The sequence below is a fragment of the Hyla sarda genome, chromosome 3, assembly GCF_029499605.1.
Source record: "Hyla sarda isolate aHylSar1 chromosome 3, aHylSar1.hap1, whole genome shotgun sequence".
NCBI classification, from domain to species: Eukaryota; Metazoa; Chordata; class Amphibia; order Anura; family Hylidae; genus Hyla; species Hyla sarda.
The window spans coordinates 188,992,770-189,009,115 of record NC_079191.1 but is presented as its reverse complement, the minus strand read 5'-3'; the positions used below and the strand labels follow the sequence as shown (position 1 = coordinate 189,009,115).

At 44.0% G+C, this 16,346-nt stretch overlaps 1 protein-coding gene across 4 annotated transcripts in view; it reads right to left on the bottom strand.

Annotated features, from left to right (window-relative positions):
• LOC130361970 (elongin-A-like) overlaps positions 1–16,346 on the bottom strand; it is a 159,183-nt gene that overhangs the window by 20,207 nt on the left and 122,630 nt on the right. For all 4 annotated transcript variants that reach the window (XM_056565739.1, XM_056565737.1, XM_056565736.1 and 1 more), the window contains exons 5-6: positions 14,529–14,631; positions 1,280–1,447 (exon numbers count right to left, since the gene is read on the bottom strand). In XM_056565739.1, the coding sequence (XP_056421714.1) occupies positions 1,280–1,447; positions 14,529–14,631 (271 nt within the window). The remainder of the gene's footprint in view (positions 1–1,279; positions 1,448–14,528; positions 14,632–16,346) is intronic.

Below are 16,346 nucleotides of genomic sequence, written 5' to 3'. Positions count from 1 at the left end.
CACTCTACAGTTCCATGCCCCTGGGGACTCCCTTGGTGATGTGGGCTCTGAGCAATATTCCTCCATTTACTTGATCGGTTAAAAGTGTGTGAATTTAGCCTTAATTTGGCATTTATGGAATGGAATAATGCACTATACTTATGCACTGTTATCCAGCTGGATTCCTAAACTAAAAAAAAAAAAAAAATTACTATCATGCAGTGCACCTGTCCTAGCGATACGACAGGGACTACGACCAAAGATTTGGTTACAGTTACATAAAACCTATATTAAATGCAGTTGCTACACTGTGAAGGCTAGCTTTTAGTAAGGGTAAATGGGACCCTGGCCCTCCACTTCTAAATACCCGAGGGGATCTCAGCATCAACTGTTCAAAATCAACTAGCCAAGGCATGCATTGTTGATTACTGAATATGCAAAAAAAAAAAAAAACAACACACTAGCTAAAGCATGGAAGTGAGAGGCTTGTGCATGCTGTTGCTTTCCTATAGGTACAGACCTATGATTCTTGTACAGAGTGCAACAAACTTATAAAACGTGTATAAAGTTAGTGCTTCTAGGTCTTTTAATTCAAAGAATATTTCCGTTTCTAAAGCTATATACTGAGTACCTAAAGGTTCCGCGATTTTCCGATAGCACCTAACATGCTATGATGTGATCATAGTATGTAAGGTTAATGGATTGAGTGCGACCAGCACCTCCTTTGCCCAATAGTAACTGTCATTCGGGGCAACATACCAGGGGTATTTATAAATTATATACATATCAGAATGATGAAACGTCAAAATACATAACCATAACATGAATATTGTTTTTACGTTTGTCATATACAAAAACAGGAGAGGGGCCTTTAACCATTATTTTGCTTAGTTTTGTTCAATACATATTATTTGCCCTTGTATATGCTCTAAAGAGCAACAATTAGAGGAGAAAACCTCACATGGTGCCACAAGGGGTGGAAAAGGAGAAGAATGACATCTGGGGGAAAGAAACATATATATGTATAAAAAACAGGAGAATTTGATTCAGACAGGACAAGAGAGAAAATGCTAAGGTAATCTGTATATTTGAAAGGCAAAGATGAGAAGGCAAAGGGTATCATGTATGGTAGCTGGAAAAACAAATGTTCAATAAAAAAAAAAAAAATTAAAATATTTACACACAGTACAATCATTAAAAATTAAATTATATATAAATATATATAAATAAGGTGTCCAAAGCCTTTACAGTTACTCATTAATACCATTGATGTGAAAGGATTGACATTTATGATACTTACAATCAATGTTATTCTGGAGAACCCTGAGACATTGCTCATACAGAGATAACATTTTGGGAAGATATGTTATTTTGGTACCAGAGTAAACCAACATTTTTGAATTAAGACGTCGTCCAGTAAATACACATGATTCAGGACTCCCGTCAGGGGAAACTTCTGGAACGCTTTCTGTTAAAATATTAATGAAATTAATAGATATGCTCAACATTTCATAAGTATAGAAAAATGCATTTCTCATTCATTGTATTGTTCAGAGATATACTAATATCATTAGAAAAAAAAATAATCTTACACCAGTTGAAAAAACATATTGGGGGAGATTTATCAAAATCTGTGCAGAGGAAAAGTTGCCCAGTTGCCTATAGCAACCAGACTGCTTCTTTAGTTTTTCACACGCCTTCCCAAAAATGAAGAAGCAAGCCGATCGGTTGCTATGGGCAACTGGGCATGTTTTCCTCTGCACAGGTTTTGATAGATCTCCGCCATTATGCATAAAAGGTGCAGGTTTAAAATCGGAAAAAAAAGTAAAATTATATATACATGCACGTACACACACACACAAAAAAGTATTTAGTCAGCCACCAATTGTGCAAGTTCTTCCACTTAAAAAGATGAGACCTGTAATTTTCATCATAGGTATACCTCAACTATGAGAGACAGAATGAGAAAAAAAAATCCATAAAATCACTGTCTGATTTTTAAAGAATGTATGTGCAAATTATGGTGGAGAATTATTATTTGGTCAATAACAAAAGTTAATTTCAATACTTTGTTATATACCCTTTGTTGGCAATGACAGAGGTCAAACGTTTTCTTTAAGTCTTCACAAGGTTTTCACACACTGGTGCTGGTATTTTGGACCATTCCTCCATGCAGATCTCCTCTAGAGCAGTGATGTTTTGGGTCTGTCAATGGGCAACACAGGCTTACAACTCCCTCCAAAAATGTTTTTTTATGGGGTTGAGATCTGGAGACTGGCTAGGCCACTCCAGGACCTTGAAATGCTTCTTACGAAGCCACTCCTTCGTTGCCCAGGCGGTGTGTTTGGGATCATTGTCATGCTGAAAGACACAGTTTCTCTTCAATGCCCTTGCTGATGGAAAGGGGTTTTAACTCAAAATCTCACCATACATGGCCCTATTCATTCTTTCCTTTACATGGTCCCTTGGCAGAAAAACCGCTCCAAAGCATGATGTTTCCACCCCATGCTTCACAGTAGGTATGGTGTGCTTTGGATGCAACTCTGCATTCTTTCTCCTCCAAACACGACGAGTTGAGTTTTTACTAGAGACGAGCGAATTGAGCTGACGAACCCGAATTAGTTACGAATTTCATGAAAAATTTGATTTGCAACGAATGCGAATATCGCCGCGTTTCAATCGCGTGAATCGCTTCATTAAACTCCATTTTGCAGCGTTCCAGGCTAAAGGAGACCTAAAATGGCGGATCCACATGTCCGTACATGGGGCCGGGGATTATGGGAGGGCGGGAAACTGTGGCGGGAATGAAGGTAGGCGGGATGACCCTGAATCACATGCGAGATGCAGCCTATCAGCATTCATTGACCCCCGAGATGTCACAGCCCTATATAATCGGCAGCCATCTCGCCTCTCTTCATTTCGTGCATGCACTCAGAGAGGACGGGACCACGTGTGTGTGAATTGCATATACCACAGCGTACCACTGCAACTGCTAGTCACATCAGCATTGTGGACAGACAGGGGCAGATAGTTAGAGCATTGCATCAGAGAGGGGCCGATAGCTGTTCGCTGCCTCATACAGATCAACAAGCTGCCTGAACTTTATGAACCATCTTATCTCCTCATTTTTCAACGCAATTCACTGCTTTTTTTTGCTGCACAAATCATCTGCTGCTCAGAATTGTGTGTAGACTGTATAAAAACCAGTGCACACCATTCCTAACACTCTGTGACAGAGTGCAATTTAGGGTTCAATCCCTGTTTTCTTTTTTTTGTGGTGCTGCACTGTTGGGTCCTGTTGCTGTTCACAAATAAGTTCTTTTTCAGCAGACTGTAGTGCATTTGTCTGCCCTCATATGCGTATACCACATGTCTACATCAAAGCAGTCTACTATTCTGTATCTGTAACAAGTCTAGATACAGGGAAAGTCCTGGCAAAAGTAATCACCTGCTGGTGGTGGTTTTCTAAAATACAGATTTTTTTCTGCGTATTGTTGCGCATTTTTCTGACCTCATCAGTGCATAGCGCATCTGTACATCCAAGTAGTGTACCATTTTGTACCTGCTAATCTGTCAAGGGCCTACATACTGTGAAAGGACAGCCATAAGTAATCACCTGCTGCTGTTCTAGACAAATACTGTTTAAAGAGTAGTGTAGCGTATTGTAATACCCTCATATACGCACTATATGTCAGGCAGAGAAGTGCCAGGAAGTGCACAGAGGAGTGGCAGAGGCCTAAATACTTCAGGCTGAGTTGGCAGCAGACTTGGGGCGAGTGGCAGCAGGAGTCGCACCGAGAGGCCTGAGCTCCCGTTATCAGCCAGAGGTCGTGTCTCGACCAGCAACCCATCTGCCGTCGTCGATTGGTTAACACGCTCATCCACATAACCACAAGTGACATCTGACCTCCCCAGTCAACAGTCAGTGGGTTCCTCAGACACAACCCTCAGTTGGCAAGGCCTGGGAGCAGTCCCTGTCCTCCCATTGCCTTTGTCCTATGCTGTTCCCTCTCCTAGAGAAGTATCTTATGCTGTGGGTTCAGCTCCACTATTCACTGAGGACAATCTAATAGAGGACAGTCAGCAGCTGCTGCCCAGCCAAGAAGGGGAGGAGACATGCACCGCTTGCTCCGCTAGGCGGCCAAGTAGTGATGCGGAGAGTGATGTGGGAGGCAGTGTTGCCAGGGTTCAGGGTCCTGAAGCAAACACTGTTGGGGAACCTGAGGAAGACATCAGTGACGTGCAGACAACTGTTGATGATGATGAAGCCGATCGCAATTGGGAGCTGGGTGCAGAAGGGGCTTCATCATCATCATCATCAAGAGGAGAGAGAGTTGCAGGTTGCCCTCGAGGCAGCAGCTGACCCAGGAAGGCGGTAGCACGGTTGGCAGTCAGCATGGTGGCAGGAGTGGAAAATCTGGAGCCAAACGTGCCCGGGGGAGACCACCTGCTTCTTGTCAGCCTACCTTTCCGGGAGGTAGTGGAACAGGGGTTCCTGGAGATGGTGACAGTAGCAGTCAATAAGTGCGAACTGTAGGTGGGAAAATCAGCTACTCAGCGGTGTGGCAGTTTTTCATCAGGCATCCGGAGGAGGTTCACGTAGCCACATGCAAGATATGTCAGCAGAAGAAGAAGCGTGGTCAGGGTCCCAATGTCGGCACCACGGCCCTGCGTCAATACATGCTTTGCCACCATAAAGCAGCCTGGGAGAACCGTGGCTCAGATGTAGTGGTCAAGCCTGCTGCATCACCCAGTGGCCATCCGCTCCCTCCTTCATCCAGCCAATGCTTTACCACCTCAGCCGAAGGGAGCTGTGTGTCAAACCCTCCTGTCGCTCCAGATGCTACTGCTTCTCCCGCTTTTAGTCAGCCATTCCGCCAACAATCCATCGGCGAAGCCATGTCCTAAAGTATGCGCCCACTCATCCAACAGCGCAGAAGTTGAATGTGCTCCTGTCCAAGTTGCTGATGCTGCAGTCCCTCTCTTTTCAAGTGGTGGACTCTGCAGCTTTCAGAGAATTGATGGCTTGTGGCGTGCCGAGGTGGAGAGTCCCAAGCCATCATTTCTTTTCGAATAAGGCAGTACCAGCCCTACATAAGTTTGTCCAAGAGAAGTTGGGCCAGTCCTTGAGCCTGTCAGTGTGTTCAAAAGTGCACGGCAGCGCCGACGTGTGGAGCTGTAACTACGGGCAGGGACAATATTTGTCTTTTACTGCCCACTGGGTAAATGTGGTTCCTGCACAGCCACAACAGCAACTTGGAAAGGTCACACCTCTTCCTCCTCCACGCTCTTGCTCTCAGGCAGTTGGTCCTGTGTCAATCTGCGACTCCATCTCCTCATACACCGTGTCCTCGGCCTCCACTGCAACTGTGCAAGCACTTCAGCCACTCGTACACTGCAAAGCACACCCTCCTTGAGCTGCAGTGTCAGAACAGTATCCCACAACATAGTCTTATTTGTGACTTTACCACACTTTGGAATTCCACCCTCCATATGTTGGACAGACTATATGAACAAAGAAAAGCCATCACCGATTTCTTGATGATCCAAGCAGATAAGAGTACTCCCCTGTGTAACTTCAATGTGAACCAGTGGCAGCTCATACGTGACACCTGCCGTTTGCTGAGGCCCTTTGAGAAAGCCACAGTATTTGTAAGTCGCCTGGATTACGCCATGAACAACGTAATTCCACTCCTATATTTCCTACAAAAAATTATTGAAACGATGGCTGGTCATGGCAATGGAGACGTTGTGCCTATATCTCAAGGCTACATGAGCCGTGTGGGGGCTGAACTGGAGGAGGATGAGTGGCAGAGTGGAGCACAGTTTAGGTTGGAGGAGATGGCCGGAGTTTCTAGTCATCGGACAGGAGAGGAGGAGCAGGAGCAGACAGAGGAGCTAGAGGGTTATGAGGAAGACGAGACAGAGGACCCAGACACACAGTGGCAGTATGCAGTGGAGATGGAGGCAGGTAGTCCCTCAGAGTCACTGGCGCAAATTACACATTGGATGCTCCGTTGCTTGCGTAGTGACCCCCAAATGGTCAAAATTAGTCAGCGGGAGGACTTCTGGATCTCCACCATATTGGACCCTCGCTACCGTCCCAGAATAGGGTCCTTTTTTTTTTACACCCACTGAGAGGGAGGACAAACTGATCTACTACAGAGAAATCCTACGTAGTCAGTTGGCCGATATCTATCGGCGACATGGTCCATCCACTCACAGGTCTGAATCGGGGGGGCCCTCTGCGCTCACCTTCCACTGCCATGGCTGCTAGGGAGGGGAGGGAGTGGCAGGAGCAGTAACAGCTTAAATCAGCAGCAGCCTGAGTCTACAGTCGCTGATGAGTAGCTTTCTTCACCCACATAGTGAAGCAACTCATCAGCAACAGGTAGACATGGAGCAGGACCTGAACCAGCAGGTTGTGGCATACCTTGACATGGCCATGCCAACAAACATTGAAGATCCACTGGACGTCTGGGCAGTCAAACTTGATTTATGGCCGCAACTAGCAGAGTTTGCCCTGGAAAAGCTGTCCTGCCCGGCCAGTAGTGTGCCATCAGAGCAGTGTTTAGTATGGCTGGGGCCATAGTCACCCCAAGACGAACTAGTCTGTCCACGTAAAATGTGGAGTGACTGACGTTTGTCAAGATGAATCAGGGATGCTACACCAACACTTTCATATTATGGTTATGAAACCCTCTCGGGTACTGCGAATGCCTGCTCCTTACTCATCCTGTGTCTTTCAGGAACTACATGCCTCACTGACACTTCGGGCCTTGGGCCTTTAAAGGGGTTATCTACTTCTATAAAAAAATCTTAATCCTTTCAGTACTTATGAGCTTCTGAAGTTGAGGTGTTCTTTTCTATCTAAGTGCTCTCTGATGACGTGTCTCGGGAACCGCCCAGTTTAGAAGGAAATCCCCATAGCAAACCTCTTCTACTCTGTGCAGTTCCCGAGACAAGCAGATGTCAGCAGAGAGCACTGTTGCCAGACAGAAAACAAACACCTCAACTTCAGCAGCTGATAATTATTGAAAGGATTAAGATTTTTTGATAGAAGTAATTTACAAATCAGTTTAACTTTCTGGAGCCAGTTAAAAAATTAAAAAATTTTAAAAAAAGCTTTTTCCTGGAACACCACTTTAATTTTTGGATGTTTAGCAGTAGCTAAATACATGCTTAATGCAAATTTCATCATTGATCTTTAAATGTAAGGGGTTATGAAACCCTCTTGGGTACTGCGAATGCCTGCTCCTGACTCATCCTGTGTCTTTCAGGAACTTCCTGCCTCACTGATGCTTCTGGCCTTGGGCCTTTAATTTTTGGAAGTTTAGCAGTAGCTAATACATGCTTAATGCTAATTTTAACAATGATCTTTAAATTCTCGGCGCTCGGCCAAGGCCGTCGCCTAACCCGCCAGGGCCGATCCGAGGACCTCACTAAACCATCCAATCAGTAGTAGAGACAGGTGGTGTGTACAAAGGGCCGGGACTTTATGAACCCGAGCTTATGACCTGCACTTCGTTGGAATTCTTCTTTCATGGCAAATAATTGCAATCCTCGATCCCCATCACGAGCGGGGTTCAGCGGGTTACCCGCACTTGTCTGTGAAGGATAGACACATGCTGATCTGTTCAGTGTAGCATGCGTGCAGCCCCGGACATCTGAGGGCATCACACACCTGTTATTGCTCGATCTTGCGAGTGATCGTGCAATGTAAGGGGTTATGAAAGCCTCTTGGGTACTGCTGATGCCTCCTACTGACAGCTCGCGTGTCTTTCAGGAACTACTTGCCTTCATGATGCTTCTGGGCTTGGGCCTTTAATTTTAGGATTTTTGAAATAGATACATACATGCTTAATTTAAATGTCAACATTTATGGTGCAATGTATGGGGTCATTAAACCCTCTTGGATACTGTTTTTTTTCTTCAAATTTTCTTCAAATTTTCTCAGTAATAAACTTGAATTTTCCAGAATAACCATTACACCATTGAACGCTTGTTGTGTGTGAATATTTAATTAACATTTTCAAAAATAATACGGAGATGGATGAAGTCTGCTTCTTTATTTCAGAAAACATTACTTTAGAGAAGAATGTCTTTTTGTGGTCCACCATCCTGCATTATAGAGTCTTCTGGACTCTTGGATATGCGCTTGTTCTTAAACAAAGGTACAAAAACAAAAAAAAAAAAAAGGTCCGGTCAGGGCAATGGAGACATTGTGCCTACATCTCACGGCCACATGAGCCCTGTGGGAGCTTATTGGATTTGGTCCTTCGTACCCACACGTACGGGACACTCAAAGTTTGATTTAAATTTCAAATAAAAATAAAAAAATCAGACATTTCAATGGTCTCCTCATGCATCAGCCAACTCCAGGCTGTCATATTCAGGCAATATATGGTTTACTGATGCCGCTGCTGGGCCTGGGAAATTCTAATTTTATCATAGGTAGCACCCGCTATGCAAAATCTTCGGTTTAAATTTCTAAATTCATCTTTTAATCTTAGGGATTCAGAAGGCCTAGTGCCTACTCATGTTGCTGGCAAGTGCGGGCTGTGCCATTCATCCACTATATGGTCTCCTCATGCTGCCAACACCTCCACGCTGTGTCATTCAGCCACTATATGGTGTTCTCATGCTTCAGCCTCATCCAAGCTGTGTCAGTCAGCCACTATAAGCTGTCCTCATGCTGCCAACACCTCCCCGCTGTGTCATTCAGCCACTATATGGTCTCCTCATGCTGCCAACACATCCACGCTGTGCCATTCAGCCACTATATGGTATCCTCATGCTGCCAACACCTCCATGCTGTGTCATTCAGTCACTATATGGTCTCCTCACACTGATGCCACCACCAGGCTCTGTCATTGTGCGCCAGTGATTCTAAAAGAGATGCCGGTAATCTGCATGTTATTCTGAATAACGGTATTATTTCACTACCACAGCACACTCCATATGCGTTTTAGAACACAGCAAAGTGTTCTATACCCCTATTGAGCCTGTCTGTAGGCTAGAAATATCCTTTTTAAATTTTAGATTCACCGCAAAAAAATTCGGATCGAGAAACTTTCGGAAAGTTCGGCGAATCGGCCGAATCGAATTTTTCAAAAGTTGCTCATCTCTCGTTTTTAGGCAAAAGTTCTACCTTTGGTTTCATCTGACCATATGACATTCTCCCAATACTCTTCTGGATCATCCAAATGCTCTCTAGCAAATTCAGACGGGCCCAGACATGTACTGGCTTAAGCAGGGGGACACGTCTGGCACTGCATGATTTTAGTCTCTGGCGGCGTAGTGTGTTACTGATGGCACACTGTTACTTTGGTCCCAGCTCTCTGCAGGTCATTCACTAGATCCCCCAGTGTTTTTCTTTTTTACTTTTGCTCACTGTTCTTGTAATCATAACACCACGAGGTGAGATCTTGCATGAAGCCCCAGATCGAGGGAGATTATCAGTGGTCTTGTATGTCTTCCATTTTCTAATAATTGCTCGCACAGTTTATTTCGTCACACCAAGCTGCTTGCCTATTGCAGATTCAGTCTTCCCAGCCTGGTGCAGGTCTACAATTTTGTTTCTGGTGTCCTTTGACAGCTCTTTGGTCTTGGCCATAGTGGAGTTTGGATTGTGACTGTTGTAACTTGTTATCAGTATGAAAGACAACTGTCCACAACCTCAAACATTAATTCAGGTAACGAGTGGAGGACGGAGGAGACTCTTAACCCCTTAATGACCGACCCATTTTTTACCTCTAGGACATTAAATTTGACATGCATCTCTTTAAATGGTAAATAACTTTAGAACGCTTTTTCTGAGCAGAGCGATTCTGAGATTGTTTTTTCGTGACATTGTTCTTTAAATAACTGGTGCATTTTTGTTGACAAGGCATTTTTTGTGAAAAACTTGGCGTTTTTTAAATTTTTATTTTTTTATGGTGTACACTGTGCGGTAAAAGTGATGTTATATTTATTCTGTGGGTCAGTACGATTATGGCAATACCCAATATATATAGCTTTCTATGTTCTTTTTTCCTTGTCAGGGTCGGCTGGCTGGAGGTGGATCCTCTGTGTCAGAGAGGGATTGACGTGGACCGTGTCGGTGGACCGGTTCTAAGTTGCTACTGGTTTTCACCAGAGCCAAAGCGGGATGGTCTTGAAGCGGCAGTAGCAACCAGGTCGTATCCACCGCCAACGGCTCAACCTCTCTGTCTGCTGAGATAGGCGCGGTACAAGGGATTAGACAAGAGCAAGGTCGGACGTAGCAGAAGGTCAGGGCAGGCAGCAAGGATCGTAGTCAGGGGCAACGGCAAGAGGTCTGGAACACTGGCTAGGGATACACAAGGAACGCTTTCACTGGCACAATGGCAACAAGATCCGGCAAGGAAGTGCAGGGGAAGTGAGGTAATATAGGGAAGTGCACAGGTGAACACACTAATTAAAAACCATGCGCCAATCAGTGGCGCACCGGCCCTTTAAATCGCAAAGAACCGGCACGCGCGCGCCCTAGGGAGCGGGGCCGCGCGCGCCGGGACAGCACAGACGGGGAGCGAGTCTGGTAAGCGGGTCGGGATGCGCACCGCGAATCACATCCAGGCTAGGGACATTATCGCAGCGCACCCGGTCAGCGGGTCTGACCGGGGCGCTGCAAACAGGAGAACGCTGTGAGCGCTCATTTTCCAACAGCCGTAACTTTTATTTTTCGTCCGACGCCATTGAGTAAGGGCTTATTTTTTGGCGGGATGAGCTGTACTTTTTATTGGCATCATTTTTGGGCTACCTTTTGATCTTTTTTATTCCGCTATTTGTACCAAAATTGGTGAATTTTTTAATGTTTGTTTTTACGGGATAATTTACATTATAGTTTTATAGTACACGTCATTACGGACGTGGCAATACCTATTATGTATACGATTTGTGTTTTTGATCTTTTTTGGTGATAATACAGGGCTTTTATTGGGAAAAAGGCATTATTTTATTTTTACACTTCATACTTTTATTGAAGAACTTATTTTTATTTTTTTCCCTTTTTACAGGTTATATTATGCTGCAATACATTTGTACTGCAGCACAGTATAACCTGATGAGCTGCAGACACTACAGCCTATGTGATCTCACAGGCTTCCGTAGCAGGCATACAGGAGGTCCTGACCTCCTGCTGCCATAGCAACCAACAGCGACCCGCGATTGTATCGCGGCGCCGCCGTTGGAGAACAGGGGGAGAGCGCTCCCCCTGTCAACACCATAGATGCCGTGATCAGGATTGATCACGGCATCCATGGGGTTAATGCTGTCGGGACCGACCGACTGATTCTGACCAATGGCAGGCCATGGCAACCCCCATTCTGCCCACCCCTGGATGTCGAGGGGATCGTGGGAAGAAGATGGAGGCCGGTACCTAGAAGAGAAGATGCCTGGGGACCCCGGATCGTCGCTGGAGACTGCTGGATCCTGGCTCAGGTAGGGAAACTACTGTCGGCAGGGGGGGGGGGGGGAATGAAAGTAAAAGTGATCTTTACTGGGGCAACCACTAGGAAGGCCAAACTGCAACTCCCAGCATGCCCAGACAGCCAAAGGCTGTCTGGGCATGCTGGGAGTTGTAGTTTTGCAACATGTGGAGGGTCACAGTTTGGAGACCACTGTTACAGTGGTGCCCAAACGGTAGCCCTCCAGATGTTGCCAAACTACAACTCTCAGCATGCCTAGACTGCCCAGGCATGCTGGGAGTTGTAGTTCTGCAACATCTGTCCCTTCAGATTTTGCATATTTCATGAAATTTTTTAAAATTGCTGCTCTACTTTGAAGCACTCTTTTTCAAAAGGCAAAAATAAGTCCATTTTATGATGCCAACATAAAGTGGACATATTGTATTTGTGAATAAAAATAAAAATTTGGAATATCCATTATCCTTACAAGTAGAGAGCTTCAAAGTTCGAAAAATGCAAAATTTGGGGATTTTTCACCAAAAAAAGGATGCAAGTAACGCAGAAAATTTACCACCAAAATAAAAGTAGAATATGTCACGAAAAAACAATCTCAGAATCAGAATATTCGGCAAAAGAGTTTTCGAGTTATTAATTCATAAAGCGACGGTGGTCAGAATTGCGATAAAGGGCTCATTCCTTAAGGTGAAAAAGGGCTGCGTCCTTAAGGGGTTAAAAAAAATCAAAAGTTATTGTATCTGACAGTGCCCATTTAAGCTACATATTGCATCTGGTCATTACACAAGTGCATTCACAAGGTAGATTGTTAAGGGGAACCTGTCAAATTGAACATGCAGTCTGCAGTGCCAGCATCATGTTATACAGGAAGAGGGGCTGAGGAAATTTAGATACTGTGCTTGGGATAAGATTTACTATAACTTGTGGCTTTATTCATTCTGTACTTAGGAGTCCAGTGGGTGGTCCCAATCAACAACTGAAAGCTATTTGTAAATACATATACATAGAGGGAAGGCTGTCAATAGTTGAAGGAAGTCATTCACTGGACTCCTAAGCTTAGTAAGGGAAAAATGTCAATCAATGAGTTACGAGATATACTGAAACATTTCTGCAATACAATAGAGAAAGAGAAGCTGGACAGATTCCTGATGTCCTTAAAATTACAGCATCTTCATGGTGGCATGTTTCCTATAAATATAGGTTTGCAAATATAAAACCTTACATTACAAGACAGTTGCCCCATATTGCATATAACCCTGATTTTTTTAATGAGATAAAAATGATCACATGTTTATAGTCTGTGATGCTCCACAGCCACATACAGTGGGGATCAAAAGTTTGGGCACCCCAGGTAAAATTTTGTAGTTATGTGCATAAAGATGCCAAGGAAAGATGGAAAAATCTCCAAAAGGCATCAAATTACAGATTAGACATTCTTATAATATAATATATCAACAAAAGTAATATTTTCTTTCCATCATTTACACTTTCAAAATAACAGAAAACAAAAAAATGGCATCTGCCAAAGTTTGGGCACCCTGCAGGATTTATAGCATGCACTGCCCCCTTTGCAAAGCTGAGACCTGCCAGTGTCATGGATTGTTCTCAATCATCATCTGGGAAGACCAGGTTATGTCAATCTCAAAGGTTTTAAATGCTAAGACTCATCTGACCTTGCCCCAACAATCAGAACCATGGGTTTTTCTAAGCAGTTGTCTAGAAATCTGAAACTGAAAATAGTTGACGCTCACAAAGCTGGAGAACGCTATAAGAAGATAGCAAAACGTTTTCAGATGTCAATATCCTCTGTTCGGAATGTAATTAAGAAATGACAGTCATCATGAAAAGTGGAAGTTAAAGCAAGATCTGGAAGACCAAGTCAAATATCAGACAGAACAGCTCGCAGGACTGTGAGAAAAACAATTCAAAACCCACGTTTGACTGCACAATCCCTCCAGAAAGATCTGGCAGACACTGGAGTTGTGGTACACTATTCCACTATAAAGAGATACTTGTAGATATGGTCTTCATGGAAGAGTCATCAGAAGAAAACTCTTCTACGTCCTCAACACAAAAATCAGCGTTTGAACTTTGCAAATTAATATATAGACAAGCCTGTTGCATTTTGGAAACAAGTTCTGTGGACCGATTAGGTTAAAATTGAACTTTTTGGCCGGAATGAGCAAAGGTACGTTTGGAGAGGGGGAACAGAATTTAATGAAAAGAACCTCTGTCCAACTGTTAAGCATGGGGGTGGATCAATCATGCTTTGGGGTTGCATTGCAGCCAGTGGCACAGGGAACATCTCACGAGTAGAAGGAAAAATGGATTCAATAAAATTTCAGCTTTTTCACAGATGGCATCAAATTAGCATCCAAAATTTGCTGAAGTTAAAAAGAGGATTGCTTCTACAAATGGATAATTATCCTAAACACACTTCGAAATCCACAGGGGATTGCATCAAGAGGCGTAAACTGAAGGTTTTGCCATGGCCTTCACAATCTCCTGACCTCAACATAATTGAAAATCTATGGATAGACCTTAAAAGAGCAGTGCGTGACAGACAGCCCAGAAATCTCAAAGAACTGGAAGACTTTTGTAAGGAAGAATGGGCAAAGATACCTCAAACAATAATTGAAAGACTCTTGGCTGGCTACAAAAAGAGTTTACAAACTTTGATACTTGCCAAAGGGGGCAGTACAAGATATTAATTCTGCAAGAATGTCTAATCTGTAATTTGATGCCTTTTGGAGATTTTTCCATCTTTCCTTGGCTTCTTTATGTACATTAATACAAATTTTTACCTGGGGTGCTCAAACTTTTGATCCCCACTGTATTGCAGTTGGGCCTTAAAAATGCGTTCTCGCTAGAATGCAGAAAATTTTCAATACATGACTGTGCAAATGTACAAGCAAGAAGATTGGATATAAACTATTGTGCTTGAGAGACACGCTCTTGCAAAAAATAAAATAATGTAGTGTTTTGTGTAAACATAAGACTACAACAGAGGTCCATTGCCCTTTAAGTTGCAAATAAGTCCCAAATTTCTTTAACTTTAAATCAATGAAATGACTATATGTCTTACAAATAGTTTCCACTCTACCTTACCTTTGCATTCACTAGGATGAGGTGGAGAAGGGAATATTGCATAATCTGTCAAAATTTTAGGTAGTGGAACACTGAGTAAGTCCTCCAAACACTTCTTCTTGACCTAAAATTAAAAAGCCACCAAAGCTCACAAGAAACACTTACTATGTATAGCTTTGCCTTCATATGAATATGTAAATCAGGAACACTATTTCATTGATTACCACTACAGCTATTTTGCACCAGTATAATAAAAAAAAAAATAATGAAAAATTGTTCTCTGGTCCTTTTATCATCAATTTACCATGTCAAACATGAACACGAGTTTGAATTATATGTGCCAGCAGTTTTCATATGAATGTATCTAATGTTAAATATTATATCAGAGCTTTTAAATACCGTATTTATCGGGGTATACCACGCACCGGCCTATAACACGCACCCTCATTTTACCAAGGATATTTGGGTAAAAAAGTTTTTTACCCAAATATCCATGGTAAAATGAGGGTGCGTGTGTGCGCGTGTATACCCCGATATACCCCCAGGAAAGGCAGGGGGAGAGAGGCCGTCGCTGCCCGCTTCTCTCCTCCTGCCTTTCCTGGGGTCTAGAGCGCTGCTGTTGGCCCTTTTCACCCCCTGGTTATCGGCGCCAGGGGGAGAGAAGGGGCAGCGGCACCCATTGCCGGCGCCGCTGCCCCGTTGCCTCCCCCCATCCCCGGTGGCATAATTACCTGAGTCGGGTCCGCGCTGCTCCAGGCCTCCGTCGTGCGTCCCCAGAGTCGTTGCTATGCGCGGCGCTCTGACGTCATGCGCCGCGCCGTTCAGCGCATAGCAACGACACCGGGGACGCACGACGGAGGCCTGGAGCAGCGCGGACCCGACTCAGGTAATTATGCCACCGGGGATGGGGGGAGGCAACGGGGCAGCGGGGCCGGCAATGGGTGCCGCTGCCCCTTCTCTCCCCCTGGCTGTCGGCGCCGCTTCTCTCTCCCTGGCTATCGGCGCCGGCACCGATAGTCAGGGGGACAGAACGGGCAGCGGCGCCGATAACCAGGGGGTGAAAAGGGCCGACAGCAGCGCTCTATACCCCAGGAAAGGCAGGGGGAGAGAAGCGGGCAGCGACGGCCTCTCTCCCCCTGCCTTTCCTGGGGGTGTATCGGCGTATAACACGCACACAGACTTTAGGCTAAAAATTTTAGCCTAAAAAGTGCGTGTTATATGCCGATAAATACGGTAGATTTTCTAATGGACTGCCTTATACTTGTGTTAAAAATACCAGAAACCAGACCAAGATCGACTACGTGCCAAACAGCAGAAATTATTTCTTACTGATTTACATTATACAAGTTAATGGAATGCAACAGGTTAATTTTTTGTACACAATAGCACAGACTACCGTACTATGCTATACTATACAGAAAAAAAGTAGAACGATCGATTTTTCTGTTACATCATACAAGTCAAGGTTTCCATTTTTATCCATTTCAATAGGATAAAATGTAAGCCACTTACCGGATTGTGTTGTGATGACTAGGACTAGGCACAACACTAGTGTAGGCACAAACTCACTCTGTTCGCTGTGGTAGGAGAAAATGATGTGTACAGAAGCACTAAACAATAGAGACTAAAGCATGAAGTTTTTTTATTGTCAAAAGAAAATGTGCTTCTAGATTGTGCTGATTTCTTCATAAGATTCATAACTTCTACTACATGCACTATTTTATACACCTGTATTACGTATCATATCCAGGTCAAAGGTCAGCTAACAGACCACCAAAATATAAAAAAGGTTAAAATGGACAACTTGAATCTTGATTAAATTCATTAAAGCAATACAAA